The 16,455-nt window shown below is 39.3% G+C and overlaps 1 protein-coding gene across 5 annotated transcripts in view; it reads right to left on the bottom strand.

Moving 5' to 3' along the window:
• Positions 1-16,455, bottom strand: part of LOC144060258 (uncharacterized) — a 30,804-nt gene continuing 14,349 nt past the window's right edge. For all 5 annotated transcript variants that reach the window (XM_077579611.1, XM_077579610.1, XM_077579613.1 and 2 more), the window contains 18 exons: positions 16,245-16,342; positions 16,060-16,177; positions 14,991-15,051; positions 14,701-14,865; positions 12,778-13,061; positions 8,594-9,521; positions 7,304-7,779; positions 5,931-6,047; positions 5,605-5,727; positions 5,421-5,524; positions 5,191-5,246; positions 4,093-4,253; positions 3,549-3,683; positions 3,395-3,437; positions 3,287-3,324; positions 3,091-3,178; positions 1,318-1,495; positions 1-1,236 (listed from right to left, as the gene is read on the bottom strand). In XM_077579611.1, coding sequence (XP_077435737.1) covers positions 1,093-1,236; positions 1,318-1,495; positions 3,091-3,178; positions 3,287-3,324; positions 3,395-3,437; positions 3,549-3,683; positions 4,093-4,253; positions 5,191-5,246; positions 5,421-5,524; positions 5,605-5,727; positions 5,931-6,047; positions 7,304-7,779; positions 8,594-9,521; positions 12,778-13,061; positions 14,701-14,865; positions 14,991-15,051; positions 16,060-16,177; positions 16,245-16,342 — 3,317 coding nt within the window. In that variant the 3' untranslated portion in view covers positions 1-1,092. The remainder of the gene's footprint in view (positions 1,237-1,317; positions 1,496-3,090; positions 3,179-3,286; positions 3,325-3,394; positions 3,438-3,548; positions 3,684-4,092; positions 4,254-5,190; positions 5,247-5,420; positions 5,525-5,604; positions 5,728-5,930; positions 6,048-7,303; positions 7,780-8,593; positions 9,522-12,777; positions 13,062-14,700; positions 14,866-14,990; positions 15,052-16,059; positions 16,178-16,244; positions 16,343-16,455) is intronic.

Raw genomic sequence — 16,455 nt, 5'->3', positions numbered from 1 at the left:
TACATCTGTGCAATAGTTTTATTTAAATAAACACATCCGACTAAAACGCCAGAATGGAGAGGGTATAAATTGCATGATAATATTCCAAACAAATTATGATACATCTTGACGTTCCAACATTCACTTGGCACTTAAACTCATTCACTGCCATTGACAGCTACAGATGTCAAAAATTCATTTGAACTAATTCTATTAGTTTAACATATTTTCCCATTTTTATTAACAAGAGTATGAAAACCTAGAATTGTACATTTAGAACAGATATAAAATTTGTGATTAATCGTGAGTTAACTAGTGAAGTCACGCGATTAATTACGATTAAAAATTTTAACTCCCTGATGCCCCTAATTTTTAATAATCTTTTCTTTTTCTTTTTATATATATATATATTTTTATTTTTAATAATTTATATTTATTTTTTTTATAAGGAAAAGATGATTAAAAATTAGGGACATCAGGCGATTACAATTTGTAATCGTAATTATTCGCATGACTTTACTAGTTAACTCACGATTAATCAAATTTTATATCTGTTCTAATACAATAAAAAAAATCTAGATTTTCATACTCTTGTTAACAAAAGTGGGGAAAAAAAGGTTAAACTAATATAAATAGTTAAAAAGAATTTTTGACGTCTATAGCCGTCAATGGCAGTGAATGAGTTAAAATACTTGTATACAACAGACACTCACAACACATGCACACTTAAAGCCACAGGTTTTGTCTTTCAGTGTATTTCTACAATGCCACATGTCCTGAACTTGGACAAATCTGAATAAATAAAGGCTGATATCAGATCACAAAGTCAATCTTTAGTTTCTATTAACTGAACTTTTGTGTGTGTGTGTGTGTTTTTGTTTTTTGTTTTTTAAATCAGTGTCATCCATCGAAGTTTTATCAGCTAATGAAATCCCAGCAGCTCCGTGCACATATTTTTGCATCGCTCGTCCTGCGAAGGAAATAAATCCAACCCATGCAAAGGCACTGAAATGGGCCAAGAAGAATTTGTTCAGGGCACATTTTACTTGCAAAATTGTCCGTCTGCTGCTGAACGATTGTTTATGACGGGGCAATTTGTGTTTGTGTTCAAGCTTAGAAGTAGTCTCTGCGACGTGAATCGTCACTTGTGAAGGACGGGTTCCACTGGGCGGGGTAGATACACGAGTGGCGCGATCCCGGTAAACCCGTGAACGGGTACAAGCCATTTCTCTCCAGGTCGGCGTTGCGCAGTGCGGGCTGCAAGAAAGCACATAGGACGAGATGTTAAGCAGTCAGTAAACTGTAGAGTGGAGGGAAAAAAAAAAGTCGTTTTCTCACGGAGTAGTAAATGTCAGTCATCTGCAGTAAGTTCTTGGTGCTGCCGTTCTCTTGCATCTCGATGGTCTCCCGGCCCCACTCCATGGAGATGCGGTTGCTTTTGGGGAAGTCGGTGTATGGCGACATCTGCAGGTCTCCGCTCTTGAAGATGATCTTGTTGAGGTCATTTTTGTCTCTCCTGGTGGTAGAAAAAACACAAATTCCAAGCTACAAGTTACAAATCACGACAATTTTTTCTTTCTCGTTCAATTTTAATGGGGGAGAATTGTCTCCATGTGAAGGCCATTATAAGAGCTGGTTGAACAAAGCTATAATGAATAATTCATCAGCCAGGTGTGTATCGTGTTAATAGAATGTCTATATTGCACCACATAGATTGCTTATGGTACAGTGTAAAGTAGCCACATGTGTTTTTTTTTTAAGTGAAATTGACCTTCAATTGTTTTGGGCAAAACTTGCAGTTTTGTGCTCTAACATAGAAGTATTGCTTCGGCACCATTTTGTGGCATTTTGGTGCTAAAGTTGAGGTGAGAAGTCAGATGGGCAATCTCACTCTCTAATAGAAAAGTAGTATTTTAGCGCCATTTTGTGGCATCTTGACTTTTAAGTTGCCAAAGTAGAAGTGAGGGGAGGAGCCAGATGGACAATCCTGCTACCTAATTGAAAAATCGCGTCTTAGTGTCATTTTTGTGGCATCTTCGTGCCTAAATTGAAATAAGGGAAGGAGCCAGATGGGCAATCTCACTATCTAATAGAAAAGTAGTATCTTAGCGCCATTTTGTGGCATCTTGACTTTTAAGTTGCCAAAGTAGAAGTGAGGGGAGGAGCCAGATGGACAATCCTGCTACCTAATTGAAAAATCGCGTCTTAGTGTCATTTTTGTGGCATCTTCGTGCCTAAATTGAAATAAGGGAAGGAGCCAGATGGGCAATCTCACTATCTAAAAGAAAAGTAGTATCTTAGCGCCATTTTGTGGCATCTTGGCTTTTAAGTTACCAAAGTAGAAGTGAGGGGAGGAGCCAGATGGACAATCCTGCTACCTAATTGAAAAATCGCGTCTTAGTGTCATTTTGTGGCATCTTCGTGCCTAAATTGAAATAAGGGAAGGAGCCAGATGGGCAATATCACTATTTAATAGAAAAGTAGTATTTTAGCAGTATTTTGTGGCATCTTGGCTTTTAAGTTGCCAAAGTAGAAGTGAGGGGAGGAGCCAGATGGACAATCCTGCTATCTAACAGAAAAATTGTGTTTTAATTGCCATTTTGTGGCATATTTGTGCCTAAATTGAAATGAGGGAAGGAGCCAGATGGGCAATCTCACTATCTAATAGAAAAGTAGTATTTTAGCGGCATTTTGTGGCTTTTACGTTGCCAAAGTAGAAGTGAGGGGAGGAGCCAAATAGACAATCCTGCTACCTAATCGAAAAATTGTGTTTTAATTGCCATTTTATGGCATATTTGTGCCTAAATTGAAATGAGGGAAGGAGCCAGATGGGCAATCTCACTATCTAATAGAAATGTAGTATTTTAGCGCCATTTTGTGGCTTTTAAGTTGTCAAAGTAGACGTGAGGGGAGGAGCCAGATGGACAATCCTGCTATCTAATAGAAAAATTGTGTTTTAGTGCCATTTTGTGGCATCTTTGTGCCTAAGTTTAAATGAAGGAAGGACTATGTACTTTTTTGAAAGTAAAATAAGATACACTGCTAGTCATTGTATTTATGTGTCAGTGATACAGTCATAAGTATAGAGTGGCTAGAGAAAGAGACACTTACTTGCAGCAAGTGACAATAAGCGCAATGATGAGGATAAGGAGCAGGGCGCCCCCCGCAGGCGATACAACAACCGCAATCAGCTTGTAAACTGCCAGGACAAAATGTAGCACGTTAAACATGTGCAAAGATTCTATTCACATTTTGCTTGATTTAATTCAATGAGAACAATTATCTAGTGAATCTTAATCCCACTTACAATTTCCACAGTTGAATCCTCCAAATCCAAACATGCACCTGGAAAAGTGACAAAGAGGCTGCGGTGAGAATGTGGCCTTTAGTAGGTCGTCAACAAATATTAACTTACGAGACACAGGTGCCGTTTTCCAACTTGTAGCCATCCCCACATTCTGGAAAAAAACAAAAACAGATTGCATTGAATAAGATTTTTGTTTATCACTGGTCCTTGACTATATTTATGTCACAGAGTACAAACAGAAAAACACAGTTAAAGGGCTTACCTAAGCAGGACAGGTCATCAAGGTTGTGTTTGTAATAACCTGCTAGACATTGGCAATGGGCAGTGCCGCTGACATCAGTGCAGGTGGAACGCTCAGGGTTGCACTGAATCTTCTGGGCCACACAGAGACTCTCCACTAAAAAAAAAAAAAAAAACGTTATTATTCAATTATAATATTCAAAGGCTGGGGCAGTTATGTAATATGATGGGGGAATTATTAGGGTTCCCGCACATAATGTGTTCGGTAAGGGACAAGAACTGCCTCATGCGCTTGTTGCAAACAAGGATCAAATGAGTGTAGTTCGACCAACTCTCTCCTGGCTATAAAGTTGTCAATATGTGCTGCATATCATGAAAACAAATCAAATAGATAAAAGGCTAGATGTCAGAAGTCAAGGAATCACTTTGGAAGAGAGTAATTTATGGCAAAAATGCGCCCTCTCGTGGTAGAATATAATATTACAACATTACATTCTCCTGAGCTTCATCATGCTTGCAGTACGTTCAACTGGATATAAAAGCTACACAATTTTTGTCGCCCATACCGTGATAAGTGAGTTTGTGGTGCGTCACCACATGGCAGTGAGACTGAGAAGAGCTGCAGTTTTTCAGAAACATCTGGATGCTGTCGTGGACCTCCGCGCTGGTCACGTCGGAAGATGTGGAGAACATGTTGACGGTCGATATATGAACACCGTCGTGTTCTCTGCGGGGAGGAGGTCTTTGCATGAGTTTGTGTACAGTCATTTTGTCAGCACGTAATGTGGGTGATCAAATAATAAAATGTTGTCCTCATGCTTTGAAATACAAATCTCAATTTCAACCAAACAATACAGTATGGCCCAGTTTTATGTGCCTATGTTTAACTATCAAATACAGTGGTATGGTACGAAAGGTGCCCCACACTTTCACGGGGTAATTGTCGAGTATAATGCAATAAATTAAAAATACAAAGAGCGGACTGGGATTGATTCCCAAAATTTTCCAAATTAAACCATTATATTTATGCATATAATGTAAAAGTAATTTTGGGTTGGAGTAAAAAGTGTGCGAAAATAATATGAAGTGCAAGAACAAATAAAATCAATTAAATATAGTGTATAAAAATAACTTAAATCTATAAAACAGAGTTAAATAAAATAAATCATAAAATGTCAAGCAAATAGTTGGAAAAATGATGCAATGGAACAGATGTACCTGAAACAAAAAAATATAAAGTTAAATAATGGTCTTAAAATGATGTAATAATGTACAAAAGTTTTTGTAAAAAATTATTAAATAAAAAAGAACTACTTTAGACCAAACATTGATTTAACTTGTACTGCTTATCCTAAAAAAAACTGGTAGTCTCTGTTGACCATGAATTGCTATAGGGCCCCTTAGTGGTCATTGCGGTGTGTTCATTTGTCAACAAAGAAACACGTTTGGGCAATGACAGTAATAAAAAGGGAAGAACACAAAGTTTATTGTAATAAACAGCCACATACGCATGAACAATGTCTTGCTTCTATAATGTCATGCTATTTCTGTAGCCAATGTAGCGCCATTCCCCCCTCGCGCTCCCCACTAAAAGCCACGCACGGATGAGCTGAACAGATGTACCGCTTAGTGGAAATGTGCCTTTAAAAGTCATGAACTCTTACTTCTTACTGAGCGTGGAGCGGCTGTAACCTCTGAAGTGAGACAAGGAGGCGTTTAGCTGAGGTGGAGAGAGGACATCAGTGAATAGCACATAAGCACAGAGGAGAATACAAAATACCGCACCAGATGTCCTTCCTCCTCATTTGTCATGTGGTCAAGTTAAAAGTTAAATAAAGATATCTTCATCAAATTTGTAAGACTTATAAGGTCTTTACTTGAATCCATTTCTCACCAGCTGAATAATCTCCCTCTGGATCTCATGCATGGTGGCGCTTTTGAAGACGCTCGGGTCATGTGACACTCTGTTTACGCTGAATGTTCCCAAAAAGGTCTTTGCTGTGAAGGGATAACATATCAACATTTAACAAAGAGATATGTGTGATTGAACTGTTTTAGTTTTTTTCAAAATGTTATACCTTTAGTGCACGTACGTCCATCCTCCAGGTCGAAGCCCAGCGGACACTCACAATTGAAGGAACCTCTGGTGTTGACACATCTGGAGCCAACAGGGCAGGGGTCCTTCTCACACTCATCCATATCTGTACACACAATAACATTTATTCATCTGACATTGTTGATTTTAACGCTATTGCTAATCCGTAGCTAGTTCCTAGCCTGTAGTTAGTTTTGTAATTGTATCTCCATAATCCTGCAAATGAACCAATAACAAACTAACTGCAAGCTCTTGTTTGGAATGACTTACTGTGTTTAAGTGCTAACAAACATTTATATGGAGGCTCACCCTGGTTGCAAGTGGGGCCCGTCCAGGCCTGTTGACATCTGCAAGTGAAGTGACGACGTTCATAGCTTAAACATGCCCCTCCGTTCATACATGGGTTGGACATGCAAGGGTCTCCTGCTGTTTATGGGGGAAATAAAGTTTTTATTTGGTTAAAATATACTGTAGATTTTGTTTACAATAATACTGTATGTTCTATGCAGCCCCGCTAGTCTAAACATGGCATTCTGATTAATATTGCGTTAGTGGAATCTGAATAAAGCAGCAAAATCCACCAGTATTCATCCATCTCAGAGGGCAGCCATTTTGCCACTTGTTGTCAACTAAAAACAACATCACAGTTGCTCAGGGGCTGAGGTAACAACCAATCAAGGCTCAGCCTGCGAATGTCACATGACCAAAATCAGAAAGCAGCTGAGCCGTGATTGGTCATGGGAACAACTGTCACTGATCTGAATATATGACTGGATAGCCGATTGCCCAAGCCATTGAAGTCACAGGCCGGCCATCTTGCTCCTCCCATCTCGCGAGCAGACTACTGTATAAACTATATGGTATAGGTACCGATTAGACATATACAGCTCGTGGGCAGTTAGTATAGGGCGAGGGTGGCCACTATTTTTTAACAAGTAAAAATAAAAAAAATTACAAAGTGGACAGTATTTCCTTTTATTGCTCAGTTCCTTAGACCCCAACATTAGATTTGGCAGAGGCATCTTTTGTTGAATTTGTCATAATTCTTTAATTAAAAAATATGTTTCCTCCTGTAAGCATCATTAAGCATATTATTTATAAATGTATTTAAAGAAAGTTGTAAAATGTCTGAAGTCTTCTTGTTTACGTTTAACAAATTTAAAACATCATAAATCATGCTGTTTCTACGGAGTACTGTCTCAAATGTTCTCCAATTTCGATACTGCAAATGTATAGGATCGTATGTTCAGAAAGTTTTTTTTGGGTGGAGCAATATGGCAGCCTCGCGGCTTCAAAAGTCTTGGCCTATTTGCTATCCAGTCATATATTCAGATCACTGACAACTGTGTTGTCATTTTTAGTCGACAGCAAGTGACAAAATGGCCGCCCCCTGAGATGGATAGAAACAAGTGGATTTTGCTGCTTAATTCATATTCCACAAATGAAATACTAATCAGAGTGCTGTGTTTAGACTAGTAGGTGCGCATTAAACATATTCTTGTAAAAAAAAAAAATAAATTGAGATTGACTTTTAGAAAGTGTACCTAAAGAAGTCTTTGAAAACAAACAGCTGAACAAACAACTGAACTCTACTCAGTGATTTTTTTTTGGGACACTTTGAGAATCACTGATCTAGAAAATGTATTGCACAAAAGATAAAAGTGTTAATAGTTATTACTCACTTGTTGGAGCTGCCGTAGTGGGGAGCACACGAGTGGTTGTTGTTGCCGTCACTCCCTCTGTAGTCAGCCTGTCTTTTTGTTTACGAGTGGTGTACACAACCTCCGTGCTCCTTGTTGGGCTGCGGAGGGCGTGAGGAGCAGTGGTTAGTTGGCTTTGGGTCGGCGTGGTGACGCCCAGCGTGCCCGCGCTGGTTTCCTGCTTGGGGGTGGTGACGTCGGTGGGCTCAGCCATCGCGACTGGCGATGAGGGGGCTTGGTTGGTGTTGGAGAGGGGAGCAGTTGGGGTTGCGGAGCTCTGCTGAGGCAGGGTGGGGGCACTGGTTGCGGGGGTCGTGGAAGGGATGATGGCCTGGGTTGGAGACTCTGGAGTGGAGATAATGGATGTGCTACTGAGCCTGAAAGCTGAGGTGGCGAGTAGCAGAGGGGTGCTGGCGGACATAGTTGATGTGCTTGTATCCTCCGCTGTTACTTCAGATCTGTTGGGAACAAATATTAACTCATTCACTGCCATTGACGGCAAAAATTCATTTGAACTATATCTATTAGTTAAAAAAAAAAATCCACTTTTGCTAACAAGAGTATGAAAACCTAGAAAACCTTTTTATTGTAAATTTAGAACATATATAAAATTTTGTGATGAATCGTTAGTTAACTAGTGAAGTCATGTGATTAATTACAATTTTAAAAAATAATCGCCTGACGGGCCTAATTAAAAAATATATATTAAAAATAAGGGCCGTTTAATCATAATAAATTGCATGATAATTGTATATGTTATTAATGTACAATAAAAAAACATAGGTTTTCATAAAAAATGAAATGAAATGAAAAATTGTTAAACTAATAGAAATAGTTAACATGATTTGTTTACGTCTATAGTCGCCAATGGCAGTGAATGAGTTAAAATATATTAACGCTCTGTAGATACTTTGTTAGATACTGTATGACTAAAGTCATAAAGAGTCTGACTAGTTTAAAAAAATATATATTTATATTTATTTATTTAAAAACAGAATTAAGTTAATCCAAATTGGCTCCAATCCAAAGTATTCAATTTAATGAACTTATAATTAGTTCAACTTAATATATTCGCTTTGGACTAACATAATTCAATCGTGTGTTACCAAATAAAGTGTTTTATTTTTATTTTTTAAAGTTGGTCAACAATTCAATTTGTAATCTTAAATTGGCTCAACAATTTTCTTTTTAGGGTGTATAGAAGAGGAATGACAACGATGACATTGCCACTGCCACCTACTGTAGTGGATGTGCAATTACACTTTCATTTACCTCTCAGTGACAGTGACTGCCGTGGTGGTGATGAAGACCTCGGTCGTTTCCTTGCGGGATTCATACTGATTAGTCGTACTGCTAATCAGTGGGGGAGCTGTGGTGAAAATAAAGCCCACACTTTCGGATGAACTCTCCTCTGTGCTCTGGCTGAGGGTCTGAGTGCTGAAGCTGACGGTCTCGGTAGAAGATTCAGCGGAGGGTTCCGCTGTGGGCTCCTGGTAGGACGCGAGGGTGGGGCTTCTTACGGGCGGGACGAATGGAGGTGTGGACGAGAAGGATTCATCTAATTGGTCGGTGGTGGACATCCTGGGAGTCGAGTGTGAAGTTGCCTCTGATGTTAGGATGTGTTGATGCTCAGTAGTGTTCGGAGGTCCAACGAGAGATTGGCTTCCCGTGGACGACTCTGGAAGTGATGATTGTGCAAGAGAGCTGCCTCTGGTTTCTTCGCTCCTGGTGGACGGGGCACTGTGAGTGTAATCCTCCGTCTCTGCCCCCCCTGTTGATGGAATACTCCAAGTGGAGGGGGGCTGATGGGAGCCGGAGTGCTCAGTAAAGGCCGACGATGAGGAGCTGTTAGAGGAAGAGGAGGTGACAGAAAGCAAAGTCCGCTCTCCGGCCCGACTGATGGTGGTGGAGGTGAAGATGCTGTCGGTGAGGAATTGCGACGGGGAGGACACGGTGTCTCCTAAGCGGAGATGGGAAACCGGGCTGTCCTGCAGCAAGCTGGAGTCTTCTGTGAACATCACTTTGTTGGAGACACCAGTGGAGATGTCGGGCAGGTTTTGGGTTTGTGAGGCTTCCCTCCAGTCTCTGCTGGCCTCAGAGGAGGTGCCGACCAGGGAGGAGGTGACCGGCTCAGTGGAGCCAAAAACAGTCTGTAGTGACCTGGTGCCTGTTTCTCTCCGGGTTTGGGTTCGTTCGGTGTCTGAGGAAAAACAAAACATTTCACATAATCACACTTCAGCACAAAGTTCAGGTCAAACTTCTACCACATAAATTCACGCATCACATTTTGTTTTGTAACATTTTGTTCCAATTTTCTAAACAACAGTAAACAGCCTACTTCAGTTCTCGTATGTGTCTCGTTTCACCCCATCAACTTGCACTTCTCCCAATAGCCGCTAGGGGGCTGTCAAGGAACCTGCATCCATCCACAAGGATGATGCTGTGAGGAGTTGTTGCTGCAGAGCAGAGGCAACAATTCTGGGTGGAGAACAATTGGCAGGCGGGCTTATCTACTCTAACAAATGCTTGAAGGCCTAAATATGGCGGTGAGTGTCTCTGCTGGGAATGAGTCGCTTCCTTCCTAAAGCTGAGTGAGCACAAGGCAGGAGAGTGACACTCGTGAATTTGGGTTTCGCAGTTCAAAGAAAGAATTGTTTTAAAACCCACTCACCACTGGAATTCGGGATGCGTGACTTTCTTGCAAAAAACAAAATAAACAAAAAAAAACACTGAGAAAAAAAATCTGTTGTTTATATGATTTGAGTTTACGTCCAAAAGAGAAAAAAAAGACATTTTGATAACATGAAAGCAATGATACACTGTTTATTAGGGCTGGGAATCTTTGACTGTCTCACGATTCGATCCAATTCCGAATTTTGGGTCTGTGATTCGATTCAGAATCGATATTCGATTCAGAACAATTTTAGATTCAAAATGACTTGATTGACAATGATTTCTGCTTCAATTTATAAATATGCAAAGAATTGTCATGATCTTCTCCAGTCTGACTCGCTAATGCTAATTAGCGCGCTACTCGTGGCACTTTTATCACTCAAAAGAACAACTATTCATACAAAACGCTTCAGGGATGTTTACAGAGAAGCATCTTAACATTAGTGATCGACATACAGTATACTCTTCCTACACTGCAAAAAAAAAAACTTTTATTGGAATAACTTGATCATGACTTTTTGCTTCTATGTGGCTACAACTTAACAGTGTATCAGAACACGTGAAACCACACTGCCCCTAAGTGGCCAAATCGTGTACAACATGAACAGTGCTCCCAATAAAGATACACACAAACAAGGGCAAGAAGGTATAAAATAATTGAAATAGAATCGATTTTGGGACATTTTAAATCGATTCTGAATCATACTAAATGAGAATCGATTTTTTTGCACACCCCTACTGTTTATACTCAATTTTTTTGCTTGTGTGTCTCCAGGATTAACAACAGATTGAAGTAATATGGCCAGTAACTTGAGGCTTTGTTTCAAAATGGCAAGTTACCAACTTTAGTCCAACGTTTGCACTAAAAAATTTTTTTAAAAAAATTCTACCTTTTGAAAGCATGGTTAATTTTTGAGCAGACGCTACTATGCTTTTAAATCACATCTCTGACAATGAAAAAAAACAAGCACTCAAAAAATCTGTATCATCACAACAGCTTCAACAAGGCTACAAACACCACCCTAGTATTTGCTGCTTTGCAAAAAAATAAAGCAACATTCCTCACAGAGCATCAAACTGCTCCCTTGATGAGCTCAAACTCAAATTCACTCACGAAATACTTGAATCGGAGCACTTCAAATAACTTGTATGCATGTGATGGTCTAACAGGTCTGTGTGATCTCAAAGTTTTGGCCGGCCTCCTGCACACATGGCGCAGGAACGCTCTCTAGATGATGATGATGATGATGAGGATGGAATGTGTCTCATTTTTTACACCATAGTCAGTGTCGTCACCCTTTGGATGCAAGCGAAGACATAAACTCAGACTGGAAGAGTTTTTGTGACATAATGAAATCTTCTATGAAAATAATATTGCTACATTTCATGAAAGAGGTATTCACACAATGCATTTATTGTTGTAGTTGTAAAACTGTACTGTTTCATACATACATTATAATTATTTGATACATTGATGTTCCACCACTTAATCTTAACTTTAAAAGAAACTAATATCCAAAGTGAGTTTGACTTTTCTGTGCCATTGCTGAGATCTAAGTCTTAGAACAGTATGTAACGTATATGGTAATAAAATAAATTAAAGCCATTATAATGTTGCTGTTGGCACTGTAAAGCTATTGTGAGTCCTAGAATTTAGGCGTAAACACATGAAAAAACAATATGCTCTTCAAGTTGATGTCTGAGTAGTGTACATATATATTTTGTTGGGTTGAGACACCACATGTTGGACACGTGGTGACTGCAACATCGATTCTATTGTACTCCTTCCTATAACCACTGAATCATTGAGGATTTAAAACGTCACGAAGAAATACTACACGCTTGCCTGGAAAACAAGAAAGGCATTTGTTTAAGGAACGAACTGGAGAAACAAAAGATCATATGATATCGTTTTGGGTGGCTTTATTTAGGTAATGCAGAATTTGGGGTTAGCACGAGGTCATATCTACCTCATTCATGCAGCAATACAATTTTTTATATTTGCACAAAATTAACTATTTAAAAAAAAATCTCTGTTCTTGATGCCTCGCACATATCTGCAGAATTGACAATCAAGAAACTTTAATTTTGTGTTTTGTGGAGTAGCCTACTGGAGATCCCAAACTAGTGTCATTAATGATTTCATAATGTAGTGATTTTTTTGTTTTATTTTTTAATGCCGACCTAATCATCGACACTGATTGTATTATTTTAATGGCTTTTAGTATAACGTAACATGTACTGTGAAGTATCAAAGAATTTCAGCAGTGATGTATTGTATAATGGCAAGGCAGGTGTATAAGCTCCATCTCGTGGAATCACTTAATTAAAAACAAATAAAAATGGCAATATTTAAACATTTTAAGAATGGAGCTTGTGGGAACAAAATTCAGCTCGGGAAAATATTCAGCTGTTTTTTGTAATTTTGTACAATCCATTTTGTTGCATTTAACTTTTAAGTTGAACATTCGAATGTAATGTTTGTTAGCTGTTCCAAACAAACAAACAAAGAAGTACAAATGTGTTAATTTTCATTTTTAATTGAATATTTATTTCTTAAATGTTCCTGTCGAACTGTGCATATCGTTAGAGTGGCTGTGAAAAATAAATCCACTTTGTTTTGTTTTTAATGAACACTTTATGGTCGAATTTGGCATTAAAAAGGTTTAGAGTCGCGATAAGAAGTTGCACCGATGAACAAACCAAACAATTCAATTCAATTCACAGTCTGAAAGGCTTTACCCCCGCACTTGTCTCGTAGGCCGCAGAGAAACGCATCTTACCCGCAGAGCGTGCGAGCAGCAGGTCCTCCTGGGATGGGGGTGCTGAACTCTCACTAGAGGGAGAAGTGGAAGAAGTGAAATCGTAGTCCGTGTTGCTCGCTTCACTGCTGCTGCTGCTGCTTGGAGAGTAAACGGCGGTCGTCCCCGCATCCGGGCTGCTGTTAATGGGGGTCCCTGCCCCGAGGGGCCGCGGTAGAGTGAACGCCAGCCCCCACAGGAACAAGCCGAGGACGGGCTCCCGCAACCACGTTTTCATAGTTTCAAAGAAGCCAGCGCGGTGGTCGCTGAAGTGGAGGAAAGACAGACCGGCGGGTCTCCCGGGGACAGCATGGAGGGGGGAGAGGAAGAGTCGCCTTTTAGGGAACTTCCATAGCCCTTAGGTCGGGTTGTTATCGGTGCGAGAAAGGAAGATGACCGAGCCGGGGCGAGGCGGCAAACAGCAGCCTGTTATCACTGAACAGGACCAGGGCTCCTCCTACTTTATTCAGCACACACACACACGCACTCGCACTCGGATACACGCGCGCGCACACTATTGTAAACAACGCAATATTAACTACATTTAGACTGAAGTTTAATCAAGTACTTCCGCATTTAATTTATCGCAGTAGTGGATCATACTCAACTTTATGTATAAAACACTTTAAAACAGCCATTGCTACATACATAAGTGAAAATGAGTCATGTAGTAGTAAGTAACAAGGCAGCTAAAACAAATCTCTTCAATTTTGTAACGATTGTCATAGCTGCACTGCTTCTTAAAAGATTTTTTTGGGGCCAATCTGATTTTTTATTTTTTTTTGCTGTATGCAGGGTGCCCGTCAGCACCATGTAGCCCCAAAGGTCCACATGAGCAGCCAGTTCTTAAAATAGCTCACCAACGATAGGCCATTGTGATTTCCTATAGCAAGTGATCATTTGGAAATGTAAACACTTGTAAGAGATTTACAAAAATAGTTTTGGATTTTCTACAGTGTTAAATTATCGTGAGAAATCATGAACGTGCAGTCTTCACATAAGAATATCATCAATTATTAATAACAACATGTCATGATTTGGGAACATCTGTAATTTCAGAAATGTGTAGCCTTTCACATCAGGGCAATACGTACTGCAGCTATAAAAAAAAATTAAAAAAAATAGGTGAACCTTGCTTTATTAGCTGCAATGTCAAACTACAGTAATCTGCTTTGACTGTTTCTTAACCAATCAGATTACAAATGATTTAAATCACAGGCCCAAATAGTGGCTTACTGAATACTGGCGTATATACACTTAAGTTATTACCATATTAGCTTAAATTTACTACCATATTCTAAAAAATTTAATAAAAAATTAGGCATGTTAAGTTAAGGCCAAGGTGAAACCTGCCTCTCACCCAACGTCAGATGGGATAGGCTCCTTCTCTAACTGAATATACAGTAGCAAATATTCCATAATAAATCAGATGGACAAATCAGAGATGACCGATACATTTACTTGCACGGCAATAATCAGTTGTAATGTACAGAATTCACATTTGGGTTTAAAAATTTAGCTGACAGAGCATTTATTCCGTCCTCTCTCCTTAACTCCTAAGGAGAGAGATGTCAGTTTGATACAAAATACATCATTTCCTGTATTTTTATTTTATTATTTTACAGAATTAGAATAGTTGAAATACAGGCAACAGGGTTGTAATATAGCAGTAAAACACTTACTTGATGCTTACAGCCCAGAGGACCCATATTTTTATGATATCTAGCGATCGATGTGCCATGTGGGCAAAATTGCAATTTAACTTGATTCAACCTCAATGAGCACCAAAGTCCAAGACTTTCTCTCTCACACTATGTGCAATACAAATGAGTTACTTTCTAAAAACTGCTGGAAAAGCAGGCCGTCACATGTACAGTACATTGTTTGAGGTAGTGCTTAAGTTACCCATGTGGCGATTGCACCATCTCATCCCTCCTGATGAACGAGGACTGGTGGTAGCGGTTGCGAGACGCAAAGTCAGCATTTTCCTCCGTCAGCTGCTTAGTTTGAAGGCCGACCCCCGACAAAGATGGTGTCACTACCATTTCATCTCTGGGAGTCGCCCCCCTCCTGGCATAAAGACAAGAATGTGTCACGCAGGTTCAAATTGAAAGTCGTTTATGTTAGAAACTGAAAAAACAAACAAACATTAAAATACATACAAGTTGGTAAAAAAAAAAAAAAAAAAACGTTACCGGCAAATGCTGTTTAATGTTGATTTGAGCCACACGAAAAAACTGAATCGAGCTGCAACCCCTGAAAATAATATTCGCAAGAAATTAGTCCAAAAAAAAAAAAAATCAAAAAATGTTTCAGACACGTCTTTGTGGGACTAAATTGTAGGATGGGTCGGTGGCATCATCAGATCAAGCACCTGTTGCACGCACAAGCACTAAACACAATCAAGTAGCAGACATGTTGTGTGCTGTCGATGCATGATCGGATGTGATGCTAAGAGGATCTTACAAAAAAAAATGAGGCCCAGCAGCTGCCAGACTGAGACAAACTACAAGCACAGTGTCTATCAGGTCATATTACAGCACGGAATATGAAACTAGAATGTGGCAGACACTAAGAAAAAAAACTAAAGTGAATCTTTTAATTGACGATAATGTGCATTTGATGTGGCTGCACAGTCTATTATTATTATTTAAAAAAAAATAGATTTTGCCAATTTTTTACTTTGTCTAAATACTTGCAAATTCTGAACTTTTTCAACATTTCTTCACAACAATATGTTATATATGACCTCACTAGTCTAAACATGACATTCTGATTAATATTACATTTGTGGAATATGAGTTATGTGACAAAATCCAGCCATTTTTATCCATCTCAGGGGGCAACCATTTTGCCACTTGTCGACTGAAGACGACCAATCACAGCTCAGGTGTTTCCTGAAGCTGAGCTCTAATTGGTTGTCACCTGAGACCTGAGCAACTGTGATGTCATTTTGGCAAAATGGCCGCCTTCTAATATCGATTAAAACTGCTGGATTTTGCTACTTAACTCATATTCCACTAACGCAATATTAACCAGAATACCGTATTTAGACAAGTGGGGCTGCATATAATATATTATTGTCAATAATTTGTTTTTGTTTTTTTGCATTGACTTCCCATTTAACGCTGCTAGACAAGAATTGCTCGTTTGTTTACTAAATGATGAATGCATCATAGTTCATACATAAGCAGGCGGTATCTTAAAGTATCTCACATCAGACTTATTTTGTGCGAAATATTAACGGTGTAGTGTGGAAGTCACCTCTGTGTAGTCCAGGGCTGGTTTTGCCAATATAGAAGAAAAGCAGCAGGGCAACACCTATATTTGCCAGTGCATAAGCCCACTGAATAGCAAACATGATCAACAGGGAGCTCAAAGCCTGAAAGAGAGCACATTATGAATTCAAATCAGGTGGGAGGGACAAGTTGTGCTTGTGTAACACTTACACCAATTAGAGCCATGACGTGGTTACTAAACTTTGCATAGACTGAGTCAGGCTGGGGTTTGACGTCTAAGTTGTGCTGCTCTGATCGACCTCCAATGGCTGAAAGGTTGAGAGAACATTTAAGTCATTTTGTTCTCCACTCTATATTTCTGAGATAATTAATTGACTACGCAAATAAAAGAAACTTCATCTAACATGATCTAGAAATGGAT

Source organism: Vanacampus margaritifer, chromosome 11, assembly GCF_051991255.1.
Source record: "Vanacampus margaritifer isolate UIUO_Vmar chromosome 11, RoL_Vmar_1.0, whole genome shotgun sequence".
NCBI lineage: Eukaryota > Metazoa > Chordata > Actinopteri > Syngnathiformes > Syngnathidae > Vanacampus > Vanacampus margaritifer.
This window is presented reverse-complemented; position numbering and strand designations above follow the sequence as displayed.